Source organism: Panicum virgatum, chromosome 1K (genome assembly GCF_016808335.1).
Source record: "Panicum virgatum strain AP13 chromosome 1K, P.virgatum_v5, whole genome shotgun sequence".
NCBI lineage: Eukaryota > Viridiplantae > Streptophyta > Magnoliopsida > Poales > Poaceae > Panicum > Panicum virgatum.
Genome location: NC_053136.1, coordinates 10216891 through 10235389, shown reverse-complemented (window position 1 = coordinate 10235389; position 18499 = coordinate 10216891). Strand labels below are relative to the sequence as shown.

At 45.4% G+C, this 18499-nt stretch overlaps 3 protein-coding genes across 3 annotated transcripts; all 3 read left to right on the top strand.

The window, feature by feature from the left end:
* Nucleotides 1-1013: 1013 nt before the first annotated feature.
* LOC120691428 lies at nt 1014-3767 on the top strand. Its single transcript, XM_039974530.1, has 2 exons — nt 1014-2406; nt 3370-3767. The coding sequence occupies exons 1-2, from the start codon at nt 1097-1099 to the stop codon at nt 3389-3391; spliced, it is 1332 nt and encodes a 443-aa protein (XP_039830464.1). The 5' UTR covers nt 1014-1096; the 3' UTR covers nt 3392-3767.
* A 3119-nt stretch (nt 3768-6886) lies between these two features.
* Nucleotides 6887-7772, top strand: LOC120651266 (non-specific lipid-transfer protein C6-like). The gene is made up of 3 exons (XM_039928726.1): nt 6887-7342; nt 7436-7482; nt 7576-7772. Exons 1-2 carry the CDS (start codon nt 6934-6936, stop codon nt 7480-7482), a joined length of 456 nt encoding a protein of 151 aa, XP_039784660.1. The 5' UTR covers nt 6887-6933; the 3' UTR covers nt 7576-7772.
* Nucleotides 7773-13530: 5758 nt separating this feature from the next.
* Nucleotides 13531-17847, top strand: LOC120691345. Its single transcript, XM_039974423.1, has 3 exons — nt 13531-13719; nt 15774-16249; nt 17383-17847. The coding sequence occupies exon 2, from the start codon at nt 15817-15819 to the stop codon at nt 16243-16245; it is 429 nt and encodes a 142-aa protein (XP_039830357.1). The 5' UTR covers nt 13531-13719; nt 15774-15816; the 3' UTR covers nt 16246-16249; nt 17383-17847.
* Nucleotides 17848-18499: the final 652 nt, after the last annotated feature.

Sequence of the window (18499 nt, the reverse complement as noted above, 5' to 3'; positions counted from 1 at the left end):
AGCTACAGTAACTTGCAATGTTTGACCACTAATTTGAAGTATTAAATGTGGATAATTGACAAAACCTATTTCACAACCCCCGGGCAAAATCGCGAGACGAATCTAATGAACCTAATTATGCAATGATTAGATAATTTCATACTACAGTAACCAACCTCTGATGATGAATTAATTAGGCTTAATATATTCGTCTCGTGATTTCCCGTCCATCCGTGTAATTAGTTTTATAATTAGATCATGTTTAGTCCTAATCTTCGACTGAAAAATTGCTACAGTAACTTTCCCAAAAAAATTTGGGCCCTAAACGCGCCCTAAGAGCGCATACTAACCCATACCGATGTCAAGTTATAAATCTTGTTCTGAGTTGCCATCAAGCTCTGAAATTGCGGCTCAGTTTCGATAAATGAAATTCTTCAAATTAAACAGCACGACAGTCCTTCCTGCCCCATTCCTGTCCCCAAATCCTATCAAGGTTCCTGTTTTTCTTTTTAAAAAATAATCCTCTCAAGGCTCGGGCCTCGGCTGACAAATAAATTGTTAATCTCTGCACTGAAATTAATAAAGGTATTTGGTAAGATGGAAATTAATAAGTTGCAGCATTTATGGACATAATAAATTCATACCTGGAAATAATAAATTAATAAGTTGCGAGAATCTTCAAGGAATCAAAACCGAAGAAACTCCATACGAGAATCTAGATTAGATTAGATTTAGAATGGAGTGGATTGCTACGTATTTAATAAAAAATAGTTTAGTTGTTTCAGTAGTCGTTCCATGTAATCCAACTTTACTTTGTTATATCAATTTTGAGTCTTATGTTGTTTTTAAATATGTGGTATTTTTAAATATAATAATTCTTTAAATACGTGACCAGACACGTGCATCTCCACTAGTAATAATAAAATAGTCCACTAATTAATACTGGGAAAGCAGTCACTAACGGCTGTATGGCCCACGTGGCCCAATAAAGATCTGGCCCAAGCCCAGCAACTCGATCGATCCCCTTTCGTGCTCCTCGCGCCTCGCCCTAGCGAGAGAATCGATCTACAATCTGGCCGGCCGCCCGCCGCCTCCTCCACCGAACCCCCTCAGAACCATGGCCGCCGCCAATGCTCCCGCCGGAACCGGCGGCACCCTCCCCGATTGGGTGATGCTTGAGCGCTTCATCTTCCGTAGGGACGACCCCCAGTCTTTCCGCGAGGACGAGAGGACCTCCGCGACCGGCGTGACCTCCGTCGGCGCTCACTTCCGCGTCTCCTTCATCCTCGCCGAGCCCCCCACTCCCTCGCGCCTCTACCTCAGCTGGCCGGGAGGCCCCAAGCATGAGCAGATGTGCCACCTCGCGGCGGCCCACCGCAACCTCGTCCTCCTCAGGCTGGACTCCTTCGTCGACCCCTCCAACCCGTCGCCGTTCGGCGAGATCGCGCACGACTACTTCATCTACCACGTCGCCGCCGACGACCCCCGCTCGCAGGCGCAATCCGCGCCTGCTCTCAGACGGCTGCCGGGCTGCACCGTGCACAACGCGCATTTCGGAAGGCCGATCCCGCGCCCGTTCGTGCCTTGGGGTGTCGGCCTGCTGTGCTGCGGCGAGGAGTTCGCCGTGGCGTATCTGGGCGTAGGCTGGCGTGACCCGGAGACCGAGACGCTGGAGGTGGAGCTGTGGGTGCTCCGTTCGACCATCGATGGTGATTCTGCTGGTGGTGACGAGAAGTGGGAGGCCAAGTATCTGCCGATCCATGGGCAGGATGTTGAACGCTCCAATCTGATCGACTGGACGACGAGCGAGGTGATTCCCTTCAAGAATGCACTCTGCTGGGTGGACTACGATCGAGGTGTATTGTATTGTGAGGACGTCCTTGGAGACAACCCCAAGGCCACCTTCGCCGGTTTTCCTCCGGATTACTCCAGCTTCCATCCTTCAGGCCGCCCCGCTTTGTACCGCAGCTTGTGCGTCACCGAAGGTGGTCGCACGTTGGCATTCCTTGATGTTGGCCGCCATGACGGTGCTGATCTAGGCCGGATGGTGCCTGGCACTGGTTTCACCATCGTCTCCATGGCAGTGACGGAAACGCAGTCAGCCAATAGTTTTGTTGTTCAAGCAGATGACCTGTGGGCTACGCACACCCCGGAGGATCTCCCACGTGAGGTTATGATGCTCCCTCTGCTTAGTATGGATGATATCAATGTCGCGAACTTTGTATTGTATGATTGGGTAGGCAGGTTTGGCAAGTTGTCGCTAGTTACCATTGACCTGAGCACCAAGCGAGTGGTTGGCTCGGTTGTTCCATACACCAATGGGGAGGAAGATCTTTCTACTGACGACGCTGATTTGGTCAAGGCTAAACCAAGTTTCTTTATGCACTTCCTTCCAGCAGAATTCCCCAAGTTCCTGAATCTCCAAAGGTAATTACTAGTACATTGCCTTCCACTCTAACCTGCACACAATAATTGCTACTACATGCAGTCTTAACATTCTGTTGTCCTTAGCTTTTGTCGATCTTATTCTTCAACCTTGGTGAATCAGCACAATCTGCTGATTCCTTGGAGTAATCTGGCAACTTGACCTTTCAATCTGAGGTGAAATTTTTAAATCCATTTAGTCAGACAAACAGGATAGCTAGGAAAAAAGAACTCTCACTGCTAGCACTGCCATGTGTTTTCTTCACTATTTTGATTCTGCCTGTCCAATTATCAAATGATTTAGTTCAGTTTTTAACAACATGGGACCGCTTGTACTAGTTTGATTCTGCCTGTCCAATTATTGAATGATTTAGTTCAGTTATTTCCAACAAAATGGAACCCTCCGAACTAGTTGTAAAATTTATTATTTACTCAAGAGGCTCAGAGCATCAGCATACATTGCATATTTTCATGACCTGCGTACATTATGTATCGTCGATTCATTGAACCTCCCTCCTTTGGCATTTAATAGTCTGTAGACTGCACTGCAATGAAGCAGTTGGATATTATCTCAATTTATGCTGAACTAAAACCTCCGAAACCGTCCTCCACACCATTGCCATTTGTGAGAATGAACAATCAAAATGGAAACAAAAACAAGAGATGTGCATTAGGCTCATTAAGCTGCATGTATGCTGGGAAAGAGCAAACAAATCTAGAGCATCGTTTTCATTGCCTATGTCAACCCAAATACCAAACACTGACGGGTAAGAGAGCAAACTGAGACTTGCAGGTGAGCAAGGGATCATGTATGAATTGGGTAAAATCTAAAGATAATGTGAAACCTAAGTTTCAATTTGTACGAATCTTTTTTGCTGAAACATTATTGAAATCATCATCACTTGTGATTTCTGACAATGGTTATTTTCCAATTTGTGTACTGAAGCTCACACCACTGTATTGCAGGAAGAGGAAGAACCCTGCATGAGTCACATCACCGCATTGGCCATTTCACCACTCTGGATTCTGGCTAGACTCACGAGCGAATAATTATGATTTGGGCCACATACAGTTGGCCAATTGGGCCAGTACTATGAAACTGTGTGGGCCTCATTGCAGGGCCTCTAATCGGCTACACATTGGCCACCAAACGCAACAACAGTCGGCAGTGGATGGCAGAACCGCAGCAACTAAAACCAGTGAGAGCGCCGGTTCAATGGATTATTGGTTCAACCGTTCGGTTGAACCGCTGGTCCAATAACTTTGAACCGGCCACAAATTCTGTGAACCGGTCACTATATACGATTAATAATTAACAGCACATATTGTAATAATATGGTTGATCATAGAAAAAAATGTTTCACAAATACCATAATTAAATAAACATAGTATTTGCAATCCAAGTTTGTGCCAACCACAGATTCAAATAGTTTACAAACCGGTCTTGTTTAGTTTGGAAAATAGAAACTTGTTGGAAGGGGTATTCGGATACTAATAAACAAACCAACTACAGAACTCGTCTAGAAATCGCGAGACAAATCTACTAAGCCTAAGTAATCCGTCATTAGAGATTGTTTGCTGTAGGCTCGATAAATTTGTCTTGTGAATTTACCCAGGGGTTATAAAATGGGTTTGTCAATAATTCACGTTTAATACCCATGGGTGGATAAGGCTGCACGGAATCGATTGTGAGTAGTAAAATTTGAAAGAGTCAAAAACCAGTCCAGTTCGCGTGGAATCGATCGGTGGTTTTGTAAAAAACCAGTCGGTTCATCTGGTTTTTACCGGTTTGATTGCTTGGACGATCTTTTAAACGAACTGAACCAGGTCTTTTAGGCAAACCGAACCGCCGGAGGCTCTAGTTCAGTCTTTTATCGGTCCAACTCTTAGTCCTGTCCGGTTCGATCCTAATAACTTTGCGCAACATAGGGTTGCTAGTTGACGCAATTACACACACTTTAGTCCGGTCGATTCCCGATAGCGTCCTCCTTTCAAATTAGAGAAAATTTACAAAAAAAGTTACAAGAAAAACTTTCATACAAATTACTGAAAAGAAAAACTGAAATAACTTTAGGGGAAACTTTTTGCAAGACCAACATTTGAGACAAAAGTGCCCTCACTACACGGACGGGGCTCTAACTGTAGTGAAAGAATTACTTATTTGACACTGAGAAAATGACACATTCCTTTCTTGCCCTTAAATTTTTTTGTTCCTTATTTAAGCACGGTTTCAACATCGGTTCCCAAATTGACACTACGTTCGATTTTCTGCTGTTAGATGCCATGTGAAAAGACTATTTTGCCCCCAACGAAGAACATGGGCCCACTACTTCTTCCGTGTCGCGGTCGTCCCTTTGCATCGCCGCCATCCTGCTCGAGGGTCGCGGGGCATGGCACCGACTGGTGGTCGTTGGCCACACGAGCCAGCCCACCAGGCACGACCAAAACTACTGGTCTCTCTGGACCGGGATTCGGTGACTTGGTGAAGGTAAGGCTCCGAGCACTGTGCCGATCAGCGGCCAGATCAGCGGACTTGTTATGGATTTGATGTAATTTGCTTGATAAGCGGTGCGGCAAATTGGGGTACGTCTATTCATTTTAAGTGCGACTAGGTACTATACCATCACACAAGATTGGTGGAGATAAAAATATTCTAAAAATAAATTGTTCCAGAATGAAATAAAATATTTTAAAGATAATATTGTTCGAGAACAAAATAATCAACATTTTGTTTTGTTCTGGAATAACTTTTTTTTGTCTCTGACGGCCTTATGCGATGGTATGGTAACTAGTCGCACATGCTATGAATAGATTTTTCCGCAAAGGACGAGTTTTATCTACACTCATGTGTAGCTACTCTCACCATCTATATACCACCGTGTCTATGTCCACATACTCATTTATCACTTTGAATATACTAATTCAAAGATATTTCAAGATATATGTGAAAAAAATTCAAAAACATCCATGTTTTTTAAACATATTATGATTATACTTTAGTACGAGTATATAAAAATACTCTATGTATGGTAACATACCTAACATATATATCATCATAGATGATCTAGTATGATCACATACTACATGTACATACTCTTTGTTGAGTCACATACGTCCTATATCATGAGATACACATGTGAAAGTAGCTATATGTGCGTGTAGAAAAAAAATTTCCTTTCAACAAATTAGAGCAAATATTAAGGTCACACGCGTGTGACTAGCAGCCAAACCATCACATAAGACGGAACAATTTTTTGTTGCTGGAATAATTTTTTTGGCTAGAACATTGTTCCAAAAAATTATTTTAGGAAAAAATGTTTCGAAAATATTTTTTAACGTTTACTATGAACGTATATATTGGGCCAACATAGCTTCTTAATTTCGGTACAAGTAACGAGAAATCAGCCCAACCAGCCCAACATGCTTTGTGTGACTGCTCAGTGACCCCGCAGCGCCCGCAAATTGGTGCTTGAGAGCGTTTAATTTTATTTTAGAGAGATAGCGTTTAATTCATTAAAGGGGCTAATGAACAATGGTAAAACTGGTGGAGACGAATTTGGAACAGTGGTAAGATGAGTTGAACCTTAGACATCATAGAACTGAACTTATTATATGGCCTAGAATTCATACTCTGAATTATTCATGTGCTGTCGTGAGAATGTCTTCTATGTTCGTGCGTCCAATGTCTCCATGGCCATGCATGCCTCACTCTTAGCAGTTATGTTGTGGTTTACTATATAGTTGTGGGCTAGCTTGTGGCTTGCGTGCTTAATAATTTGGTGTAAATATAACTTATTTTAATGAACATGAGTTTGGATATATAACAAAGGTCTTGTTTGGTTCATGCTAAGTGACTAGCATGTGCGTTTTTCGAAAAAAAATCTCGCATGCATGAAGTACTAAATACAGTCTATTTGCAAAACCTTTTTAGGGATGTGAGTAACTTTTCGCGACGAATCTAATGACGATAATTAATTTATGATTGGCTACAGTGATGCTACAGTAGCCATCCTCTAATCACGCAGTCAAAGGCCTCATTAGATTCTTCAGGGTTCCTAGCGCAGAGGTTCTGAAGTTTGTTTTGTAAAATAACTTTGTTTGACACCGTAATTAGTGGTTAAAGTTTCCTAGCACTCCCTATTGCATTGCAGAGAACCAAACAGGCCAAATTTGGCTACTATATATATATAGTCTTTAGTCCCCTTTTTTAATATATATATGTATACATCACGTTAAATGAGCACTGGCCTGCCGGATATTTTCAAGAGCTCAATGCAGCTAACCCCCAACAAACTGCTAGGATCACATTCGCATCTCAAATAATCACCAATGCCACCTAACTGATTTTATCTGCGCGGAACCATCCAAAACCTAACTTATTCTCTCTGCGCGGAGCCATTTAAACAAGAAATATCTCTCGTGGCCCCACTATATAAACACCAAGCCCCGCATGCTGCATACCCATCGCCGCGCCGCCCCTACACACACCAAACACCTTCACGCACAACAGCCGCCGCCGCAGCCGCCGCCATGGCATCCTCCAAGCTCACCGCCGGCCTCTTCCTCGCCTTGGCTCTCCTGGTGGCCACCACGCCACAGCCCACGGGGGCCACCAGGTCCCAGCCCACCACCCCGTCGTCGTCGCCGGCGCCGTCATCGAGCCCGTCAGAGCCGCCGGCGACACCGTACTGCATCTCGTGGTTCATGGTGATGACCCCGTGCATGGACTTCCTCACCGACGCCGGCGTGGCCGAGCCCTCGAGCGGGTGCTGCAAGGGCCTCCAGTGGGTGGTCGACGCCGCGCCCATGTGCCTGTGCTACGCCAAGAACGGGGAGATCGACAACCTCATGCCGGCCAACACCGACTTCCGCCGCCTCGCCGACCTCCCGTCGACGTGCGAAGTCACGTTGCCAGTGGAAGCACTCTCCGAGTGCGAGAGTAAGTTGCATTGTTTATTTAGAACGATGTGCGCATCTGATTTTGAACAATCTTTGCTTGTAACGCATCCATCTAACTTGTGATGAATTGCAGCTGAGCCGGTGCCACCGTTGATGCCACCTAGCCCTCCTGCCGCATAGGTATTTTCTTTTTCTTGTGATTTACGATCTAGCAATTTTGATCGGGGTTAGTGTTAATTCTAATCAAACCACGTATTCTTTTTTGTTTTGCAGGGAAACAAAACATCTAAAGCTGGCGGTTGAAGATTAGTGGATTGCAAAGTTGCAGTGCCTTGGCAAAAAGAGTTACCTTAGTTACGCAGTGTGTTTCAGCATCTCCAAGAGTTCCCAATCTCACTTTCCCATCCTTATTTTTTTAGGAAAAAGAGAAAAAACCCTCTCCAATAATAGTTCCCTATCCTACTTTTCCATCTTCTAACAATTGCCAAATTGATATGATTTGTGTGTAAATATACGCACCACGCGCCCCTCCCGATCGCAACTCCCCGCGGTAGTTTTCACGTGGCCGTCTCGCCGCCGGCCGTCCATGGAGATCGCCGCGAACAGCTTTGTGAGCGGCAGCGTCCGTAACCGGCCGCTCTCGAAGCGTGCGTACGCGCTGCCGGTGGATGCGGTCTTGCCGGCGTGCCTTCCTGCCAAGGACCGCGCGAGTGCACGGCCGCCGAAAAGTTGTGACCGCTTCCACATGCGAGCGCATCCACGAGCCGGCGTCGATTCTGCTCCGGTGCCCCTACCGGCCAACAAGGCAACAAGCGCGTGTGCACGGCGCCGCCGGCAGATACGGTTGCTTCGCCCTGCGTCGTGGCACCCAAGAGGCGCATCCACGCTCCAGGGCTCGGCATGGAGGGCCCGTGTTCCGTCCCCGTGTGCTTACCGGCCAACAAGTGCGTGATGCCGCCTCCATTCATGGACTCAGATGGTCCTCGGTTTGGCACTGCCAAAGAAGATCCAACAAACATGGTGGCGGCGCAATCATCCAGAGTGGCAAATGCAAAGGATCGTGCTCGAGCTAATATATAGCCTATCCCGGCCATCAGATATGATGGACGCGTTGTTTCGGACCCTCTCGAGAGTTGCAACACATAGTTTACCCCTTGGGCAACTCCGGCGCGTTCGGCACTTCGGTGGCGAGACGCCGGTCGACTGTCCCATGATGTGTTGCCTGGCCCGTTGTGACGCGCCCCTGCTCGGCGGCGCTCCCCAGCGACGAACAGGAAGTTGCGTCCGCGCACTCTAGGGTCGCATGGCAGGGGAGAGCAAAGTGTTGGAATATTTGGGCTATAACCATTTATTTTATAATAAAGAATTAAAGCTCACGAATAAATGCTAGGGAATTTAAAAGTGATCGAGTTGAGTCGAGACGTGATGTACGGTGCGGTGCGATGCGATCGGACGGTGATGTGCTGCGTGGAGTGGACAACTTTTACACCAAAGAGTAATAGCCAGACTATTAGTCGTGTTTTGATGGCCGGTACTTTAAGGGGTTCCAATGGCATGGAGGTTACTACTAACCTATGCTTTGATGGCCATTGCTCACCTTGAAGACAGTTCAGGTAGGGCTCGATGAAAAACTCGTAACTCGCTAGTTCGCTCGACTAGCTCGTTAATAACTCGGCTCGAGCTCGACTTGTTTTATAATGAGCCAGCTCGTTTTATAATAGCTGGCTCGCGAGCTGCTCACGAGCCATAACGAGCCAAGTTAACATCTCTCGGTAGCTCGGTCCAGCCCAATTCTAAAATTGTGGAGTTATCGTCATGTATAAATTGTGGAATTGTAGATTAATTGATGAATGGATTATGTTCTCTAGTGTTAAATTATAAGTACTTTGTATTTGTTACTCATTTGCTTATATAATCTTCATGTACTGTATTTTTTATGATTTGGCTCGCGAGCTGACTCGAGCTTTTTAGCGAGCCAAGCCGAGCTTGTCTGCTGGCTTGTTTGTATAACGAGCCGAGCCGAGCCAGTGTGTTAACGAGCCGAGCTATAACGAGTTGAGTTGTAACGAGCCGAGCTGGCTCGATATCCAGCCCTACGTATAGGTGCGTCCCCACTCGCTGGCTCACTCGCCTATAAACCAGGGATCTTATCTCTCCTCACAACACACCTCTCAAACTCTCAAATGTATTCGTACTGTAGCACATTTCGTTGTTATTTGACAATTAATGCCCAATCATGGACTAATTAGGCTTAAAAGATTCGATGTGATAGATACTGTATAATTAGTTATTTTTTAACTATATTTAATATTACATACATGCGTCTAAAGATTCGATGTGACAGATACTATAGAAATTTTTTTGGAACTAAACATGGCCCTAGTTTTCTAACAGCAAGCACCAGCTCACACGCCAAGAGCTTAATATCCATGCCGTTTATATGGAATTTTGGGTGCGCTGGCAGACCAACGGGCGGCGGCGGCGAATGCGTGGCTGATACGCAGCGTCCGGAGGTCAAGTATATACGGCGAAACTTCGCCATGAGTCCAAGGTCTCTTTGAGGCAAAGGAGGGCATTGGATTCTTTGCTATGGTGAACCGAATCTTGAAAAGGATGAACGTGCTGGGCTGCTGGCAGGCATAATTGGAACTCGTGTTGAGGGCCGTGGCTTCCACGGTGCCCCTCGCCCCTCGTGTAGCTTGAGCAGGTTTGGTTCCTACTTCCTCATCACTTGAAAAAAAAACTGTTCTTTCCTCCCGTCCAAAAACACCGTTCTTTGAGAAAATTTTACGCATTATCCATCTTAAAAAATGATTTTATTGCCCCTATCTCTATAGTAATTATGATTGAAAATTATATTAGTTCCACATTAGTGCAAGCCATATTAGACCGTGCCCTCGTTCTCTTGTTATTTTCAAGTAGGAAAGTCCTTTCGATCCAATCCATTCTTTTGTGATGTATTCAACAGTTACAGTTAGTGGGTGTGTACTACAATTCCTTCCTTACCAGACCATATCCTTTCTCGTTAGGTGTGTAGACGAGTCGGTCAACAAACGCAAAATCGTCTCTGAACTCTTAGTAAAAAGTCAAGTTTGTCCTTGGATTTTTGTTCGTACCAATTTAGTCCTCGAACTATAGTTTTCCGCTTCAGTTACATCCTTCGTCCAAATTGGACATCAACGCAGTTAGCAATGCCGTCAGAACCCAGATTTTTTCTGTCCTCCTCGTGGCGGCGGGGCCCCTTTCTGCGGCCTTCCAAACCAGAGTCCCAAAGATTCATGGCAGCAGTAGTACGTGCAGCTAACGAAGTGGCTGCGTGCTGCGGCTTATTCGCTGCACGCTGTCCTCACTGACGTGCAATTGAGCGGTGAAAGAGCCGGTCATGACGACGATGAGAAGAGCAGAGCAGTGCTTAAGAATTCCGGTGCAGAAGCGGCCGTAGTTGGTAGTTTGTTGAAGCTGTAAGCTAGTCAAAACCAATAAGCTAGTATGCTACATGGGCCAAGCTAATCTTTCTAGGCCATCACAGCGGCCGCACGACAACAGGTCTGAGCTCTGAAGATCATGATGCGTAGTTACGCTGTCGCTCCATCTACGACCACCGATCAGGCCTGCATGCTTAAGGCTGCGGCGCGAACAGGGCGCCAAACAGAGACGGCGTTCACTAGCTTGCAGCATCCGGCCGGACCGATCAATCGCCACGATAGATGCTGGAGATGGGGTCTCCTCGTCGGAGCAGTGATTATTTGGTACCGACGAAGGGCGAAGCTAGACCGGAGGCGGGTATTCCGCATGCCGTTCTGGGTTCTGACGGCGTTGCCAACGGCGGCGATGTCCAATTTGGCTCGAGGATGTAATTGAAGCGGAGAATTAGAGTTCGAGGACTAAATGGTCTGAATGAAAGTATAGGGACGAATTTGACCCTTTATCAAGAGTTTAGGAACAATTTTGCCTATTTTACCGTCAACAAATGAAGGATAATTTAAGAGTCAAACTGTCTTCGAAATCCTATTCGTTTAGTCGAATGCCAACACTACAATTGATAAATGTCAACGTATCAGGTGCAAATCAATCTCTTCGTGCAATCGTACAAACTTCTAATCTGGGCTACAGGATCAACATCCAAGGGGGTGCGCAGGGGGAGTGAGAGGGGCATTTGCAAAAATGTGATTAGAGCCGGACGATTAAATGTAAAATTACCGAATCCTCATGCTCCTTGAAAAGGGAACCTAAACATATCATTACCATCCTTTTCTTATGGCTTGTTCGGCCGAAAAGAGAAGATTTGGCTGGGCTGAAGCGGCTGCTGGAACTATTTTTTATTGTCCTTATAATGATTTACAAGGGAGAAGGCACTAGTAGCAGCCGCTTCAGCCGGCTTTCTAGCCCAGCCGAACAGAGCGATATTTGTTCCAGATGTTTCAAAACACACAACAAGTTTGACGGACAATTATATATTGTACTCTCTCGGTCCTAAAACAATGCAACTCTTGTTTTTTAAAGAAATCAAATAATTTCAAATTTAATCAAATTTATACAAAACAGTAGTAATATTTATGTTACAAAATAAATATTATTAGATTAATTATATACTAAATCTATTCGGTACATGAATAATAATATTTTTGTATAAATTTGATTAAATTTAAAGCTATTTAATTTCTAGAGTTGTATTTTTTTTGGACGGATAAGTATATGAAAGTGATCGGGTGCTCTAGCCTAAGAGGGGGAGGGGGTGAATTAGGCACTAATAAAAACTTAGACCTATGGCTCCAACTAGTTTGCACAAAGCTTAAACTAAAACAAGCTATCTAGATGTGCAACTAGGTTGTTCTAGTGTAAAACCCCTATCCCAAAAGAGTTTAGCAACCTATAGCCTTTCCTATTAAGAAACTATTCTATGAAAGAAAAGGCATACAAATTACTAGAATGAAATGCGGAAGCTTAAAGAGCGGGATAGGAGATAGCAAACTCTTGACGCGGGTGTTTATCCCGTGGTTCGGTTAGCCACAAAGGCACACCTACATCCACGTTGTTGTAGCACTCACTAAGAGTATTGCTACTCGGCCACCAAGTCTCTTCCGTGAACACAATCACGGTCACCTTGGCCCCGGGTTCCACTAAGGAGCTTCTCCACAAAGGATGGGGGTCTCCACGTCCCCCGCACAAAGGTGTCGTCGCCGCTCCACACCAAGTCGGAGGGTCGATGACGTTGCCGGCGAGCTTCACGCTCCAAGGTGCCGGCGCACCAAGCTCTTGTTTTGGTTCACTAATGAACCACAGCACAAAGGCTCTAAGCCTTGCAAACTCACTCACTAAGAGCTAATCCTTTACACAACACTCTCAAAGTGTGCTAAGGGCTAAGGATATGATCTTGATGCTTTTGTATGGCTTGGAGATGTTCTTGGGTGTGTGTGGGATGTCCAGCAACTCCAGCAAGCTTCAAATGGCCGGGGTGAGGCGTATATATAGGCCACCAAGTCTTGTAGCCGTTGCTCCAACGGTTAGCTGAAAATCTGCGTACCACCGGAAGAACCGATGCCTCTTGGCAGGGTAGCGTCGGTTCATCCGGTCACTCATAACACGAAGTAGCCGTTGGACTCCTGATGGCTGACGCAGAGACCACCGGTTGAACCGATGCTTTGCACCGATGCCTCACCGGTTCAACCGGTGCTGAAGGAATCTTCTCCTGGACGCTGACGTCATTACACCGGTGGTATGCACCGATGCACCGTCGGTTGAACCGGTGCTGAAGAAACTTCTTCTGGGCACTTGACATCGTCTCTGGTACAAAGGACGGCCATTGCACCGATGCCCTATTTTAGACCGTCGGTTCAACCGGTGCCTATAGGCTGACTTGGCTTCGATTCCCTTCTGCACCAAAGTACCATGGCGTCGGTTCTTCCGACTACCATCGGATGCTCCGATGCCCATGGCATCGGTTCTTCCGGTGCTACTGACCGAAGAGCTTTCAGGGCGCTGCCCTGAGACCCGCGAGGGGCGGCTCCCCCTCGACCCCCGTCCGCTAACCGGGTAGCGGAACCCCCGTAGGGGCTGCCCTTCGGGCCTTGCTACGCCTATTTTCTCTTTCTCTTTGTCATCACTTGAACCTAAAAGTCTGAGAATGATCATCTTAACAATCATATTAGTCCAAGTGTTGTGTTGTCATTCGATCACCAAAATCATTCGAAATGGCATCAATGGTGCCATGTTCGTTACAGTATAGAGGAAGGCCCTAGTAGCTTCTCATACTCCGAGGCTCTACCGGCGAAGAGGACAACCAAAATATACCACGTCTCCTTCGCAGGAGCTCCCTCGGCGGTGCTTTCTTTCCTCGCCCAGCGTGTCCGTCCGGAAACGCTGCGCCGCCGCCGGATCGGTCGTCGGCCGGTTGCAAGTCGCCGCTTCCCGTCGGAGGTACGCCTTCTGGGCCTGAACCCTTTCGAGTTTTGCAACAAGATCGCCCGGGGAAATTGTAATCTTGCCATGGGATGGAGGAGATTTCTAGACGCGATCTTCCTTTCTTATTTGAGAATATTGCTCGCACTATTTTCTGCATGATGAAACGGAGATTTGGATGTGACTGCAGTAGGGCATGTTTGGCAGGAGAGACTGCAGTAGGGATCTAGATGCTTGCTTCAGTTTGAGCTAGAACATATCCCAGCCTACAAAATCTAGATGAACCCTCAGGATTATGTTGAGTTTGCGGCTTTTGTCGCTAAAAAATATTGAATTTGTTGCTTAATATTGACTGATAACTTGATAAGTGAAGAGTGAACCCACAAGGCCACAAGTAAGAAATTTGTGGCTTCCAGTTGCGATTAACGGGATAGCAGAAGCTGCCGCGGTATGATGAAAACCAGACACTGAGATCTGTTCCTCTGTTATTCTTGATGGCTGTTTCTGTGTTTCATTGTAAATAAAATAAGTGCATGATCAAGAACTCAAGATTGGATCCTGTTTTCCCACATATCTTGATTGATTAATTCGGGGTCTGTTAATAATAACTAGGCGAGAAGAGAATTCGGCTCAATTTGTTTAAAAAGGTCGAGCCCATAAGCAGAGCATAGTTCAATATTATTGCTAAGAACAGATATGATAGTAAGTAGGTGGGTAAATTTTAATTTAATTATATTAATATTATCTGCAATGATAACTCACGATGACACTATGTAGGCCATTAGCATGAGTTCGTTAAGTCCAAATTGTAATGATAAATACCACAATACTTGTAAAATTTGGAGTTCCATATGGTCATACTTTTTAGCCTAATGAGTCAACTGCACTATTCACAAACGGATCACGAGCTGGCTCATTAAGAAAATGAGATGAATTCGAACCTTGGCTTGGTTTGTTAAAAAGGTCGAAGCCGAAATGAGTCGAACCTATGAATGAGCTAATCCGGTTCCCAACCATCAAGCTTTAATTTTTTTTTGCGAGCCCTAGTTCCCATCCACAATTGTCCATCTCCCAGTGCCCTTGCTCTTCACATTTTACACAACGTCGTGTAATGGTGCTATGGTGTGGTTACACACCACCAACATCAGCATATCAGCTTAAAATTAAATCAACTCCTAGTGGCATAACAACATCCTCATCTCATACAGAGGCGTTACATTGACTACATTGTCAGTTTAATATAAGGCATCGCCTACATACAACAATCGGCTTTGCACCAACTCATATTATCAGCTTTTACTATGGTGATGGCATCTGCCATTACAGATGCCTATGTATAGTCCCATAACAATTTCAAAATGCCACCTCTTCTATGTACTGGCACAACGGTGCTATTTTTTTTCTCTCGAACATGCCATTTCCAGGGGCGGTGGCACAATGGTGAAGGGGCAAGCCAGCCCTAGAAATGGTGGAGCCGCCCCTAGAAATGGCCACCACCCACCCTAGAAATGTCATTTTCAAGGGCGGGTGATGGCATCACCGGCCATTAGAAATGGTGGCTATTTACAGGGGCGGGTTATGGCGTCACACGCCTTTAAAATATATTTTTAGGGGTGGATCGAATGGTACGGTACCCCCTCTCCTTTTGTAGGTGCGGGTTATCTTTTAGACCATCCCTAGGAAAAAAACGCTCTTACATATCTTTTATAGTAGTGTGCAGTAGGGCAACAGTACCATTTGTAGAATAAAAAATGCATTACAACTTCTGCTTGATCTTGAGTTGTTAAACTCAAGATAAGACTCGAATTTTGGAATTATGGTTGAAAAATGTATATAATATATTGCACTGCTTTAGGCTATCGGCACACAGTTATAATAGTGAAAACCATTTTCTGCGCACTTTGCAACCCGGAACTTTTACAAAGATTATAGTAATATTGAAATAGTGTGCATTTGCTTATAAACTTGCACGAATTACTGACCTATGATTTGCAAAAAACATTTTCATTTGTTTCACAACACAGTATCAAAATTGATTGCCTTAGATCTCGTGTTGCTGCTCTTTGCTGCAGATTTGCACTATATCTCGGCGGTTTCATCAGTTCAGAGCAGAAAATGTGCATGGATGAAGCACTGCTCAAGGAACCTGTGAATCAGCCTGCACCGAAGAATCAAGATGGTCGTTGGCCCTCGCTGCTCACGGTTGTCAGTTTCGTGTTCTTGACCTTGAACTCAGTCATGGCCATGTACAGATCCAACGGAGACATGGGGGCCATCTCCTTCGTGGTCTTCTCCTACATGGACCTTGTCAGGCTCTTCTACTTCCTTCGCCAGTTTGAGAGAACTCCACCAGAGTCACCTCGCCGACAGCATATCAAGATGGCGGTGTGGCTGCTGACAACAATGCTTACCGCCGCCTTCTCGTACAAGGTGGCAGAGATCATGCCGTTCCCGGTGCAGGTGCTGGTGTGGACCATGGCCGGTGTGACCGTGCTTGGTGGTTTCTACGCCTTCTTCCTGCAGCAGGAAGGAACTAAGGCATAATGAGGTAAAACTCTGTTTGATTCCTTCCTGAGTCCTAGATAAAACTTTATCGACCGTAGGTATTTAGGCTTTTGCTTGACTGCTTCGTCACCTTTATAGCACCATTTGCTATAGGAGCAGTTGCATGCGCACATGAAATGTATGCCTTGGACATGAAAGTCTCGAGGTGACCTCATGCCAGACTTGGACAAGAATCGGCCACAGTTTTTGACTGTTCAGACAAGGGCTCCAGTCTTTTGCAAAGTAGATAGCAAGGAAAAGACAAGGGGCTCCAGTCTTTCAAAAAGAAACACAAAAAGGATATGGGCACGAAATAATGTAGGTAGTGTGCATTTCAAAAATAGTGGGCGCAAAGTGTTCGAAAAGAGACAACCACCTTCAACTCATGTTGGTCTTCCTGGCCTGCTCGGCAGATCCCATGTTTTTGCTCAAGCTGCTGGTGGCTTCATTTCGCCTAAACTGGAATCAGAAACTTTGGTTCCAAGGAAACTGGGGCCATCTTGATGGTTTCCAATTTACTCTGGAATGAATTCGGCAAGCACACATTCAGACTGGAACATCACGAATAGTACTGCAACTCTGCCATTCAAAAAGTCAAATTTCATAACAGTAGTTGTCTGGAACGAAGAAGCTTCAATTGTGCAAACGTCCACAGTCCTCTATAGAGTTTTTCATATACTCATACGCATGATCTTTCACCGATTCAGGCTCAATTCTGGACCTAGAATGGATATTTGATATGACTCCCCCTTGATCATCCTTCTCTATGAATACAAGCTTGGCATATTTATTTCCTGCCGGCAGTTTCAAAAAAATGTATCTCACCCTTGGTGGCATTACTGTGTTTGAAACATCTATTTAGGTTAGGCCCTATAATCAACACAAGATATTCATAGAATTCCTGTTTGAACTGTTCTGTTGAGGTTTGTTACTGTTTCCTATGGAATTCATATGAAACTCCAGGTTCGAAACGGGATCTTATGCTACATCCACTTTGCATAGACCATGACCACTTGCATAGCATCTTCCCTTTGCATGCCGTCTGCTCCCAATGCAGATTAGGCTACTACTACCCCTTATGTTCACTTTGTCTAAGATCTATTCTTCTGAACTTTAACTCCCAGTTCACTTGCACAGGTAATAACCATGGGATTCAGAAGCTTCCGATCACTCTCTCTGCTTTTGGTGTCGTTGGTTTTCCTCTGTTCTCTGTGAATGGGCCACCAAGGTGTTCCTCTGTTCTGTGAATACCGGATTACACACTAGTACTTGGCCTAGCAACCACGAAATAATCACTACTAGAATGCATCCTTTTAATCTTCTTTTCTGAAGAATGGTGTCTCGGAAGCTCTGCGGAGCCTCAGACGGAGAAGAGCTGTCCTGCATCGGTCATATCTCTTTGCACGTGCTGACATGCAAGAGAGTAACGACCAAGCATTTCATCTTCTGCGCTGTAATAAATAATTGTCGAACAATCTGGGCTTTTAAATGGAGCTTTCCATATGTTGGCTGTTGCTGAATGGAGGGCAAGCCGGTTGCAACTGCGGAGGTTCTTGTTTGTATTTGCCCGAATTCTAAATTTATAATGTGATTCTAGCCGGACCCTGACTCGCTCGAAAGGTCAAGTGTTGCCTCTATTCGGCTGGCTTTGGCTGGTGGCTGGTGGCTGGTGCTGATGTGTTGTTAGAGAAAAATACTGCTGGCTGGTGCTGGTGGCTGTTACTGATTTGATGTGAGAGAAAAATATCGCTGGCTGGTTCTAGCAGAACAGAGTTGTAGTAAAAAAAAAACATATTACCTCTGCAACCTTGAAGAGCAGGCCCGTACCTAAGTTTTGAGGCTCCGGTGTGCAATACAAAATGAGCTCTCTATATTTTGAAAATACAGACAATGAAAATGTATTTAGACTTAATTACTTCATTACGTAACAGTTCGTGGCAGTGCTTCCAACTCGAGCCTGCCCTCATGCTAAGCCGCTAATCGCTGATTTGTCGATCTTGTTGTTGTCATGCTGCGTCAGTCTCTTGCATCGATCGAACGCAAGCATAGCCGCGTTTCCACGATCATCTTGTTGTCGTGCTGCGTCTGCGTTGCACGACTCGAGGCCATTTGGTGTCATGCGGCATGCGCTTGGCAGGCCGTAGATAACTAGAAATTAACATGCTTAGATGGGCTAGCCGCTGATTAGGGTCCCTCAAATTTGGGAGCCCGCTATGGTCGCGCCTTTTTGCACCATATAATAGATGGTGAACAG

Coding starts and splice junctions, on each gene's coding strand:
- LOC120691428 (XM_039974530.1), top strand. CDS start 1,097: ATGGCCGCCGCCAATGCTCCCGCCGGAACCGGCGGCACCCTCCCCGAT. Junction 2,407..3,369: donor AAGTTCCTGAATCTCCAAAG/GTAATTACTAGT, acceptor ACTGTATTGCAG/GAAGAGGAAGAACCCTGCAT.
- LOC120651266 (XM_039928726.1), top strand. CDS start 6,934: ATGGCATCCTCCAAGCTCACCGCCGGCCTCTTCCTCGCCTTGGCTCTC. Junction 7,343..7,435: donor AGCACTCTCCGAGTGCGAGA/GTAAGTTGCATT, acceptor GATGAATTGCAG/CTGAGCCGGTGCCACCGTTG.
- LOC120691345 (XM_039974423.1), top strand. CDS start 15,817: ATGTGCATGGATGAAGCACTGCTCAAGGAACCTGTGAATCAGCCTGCA.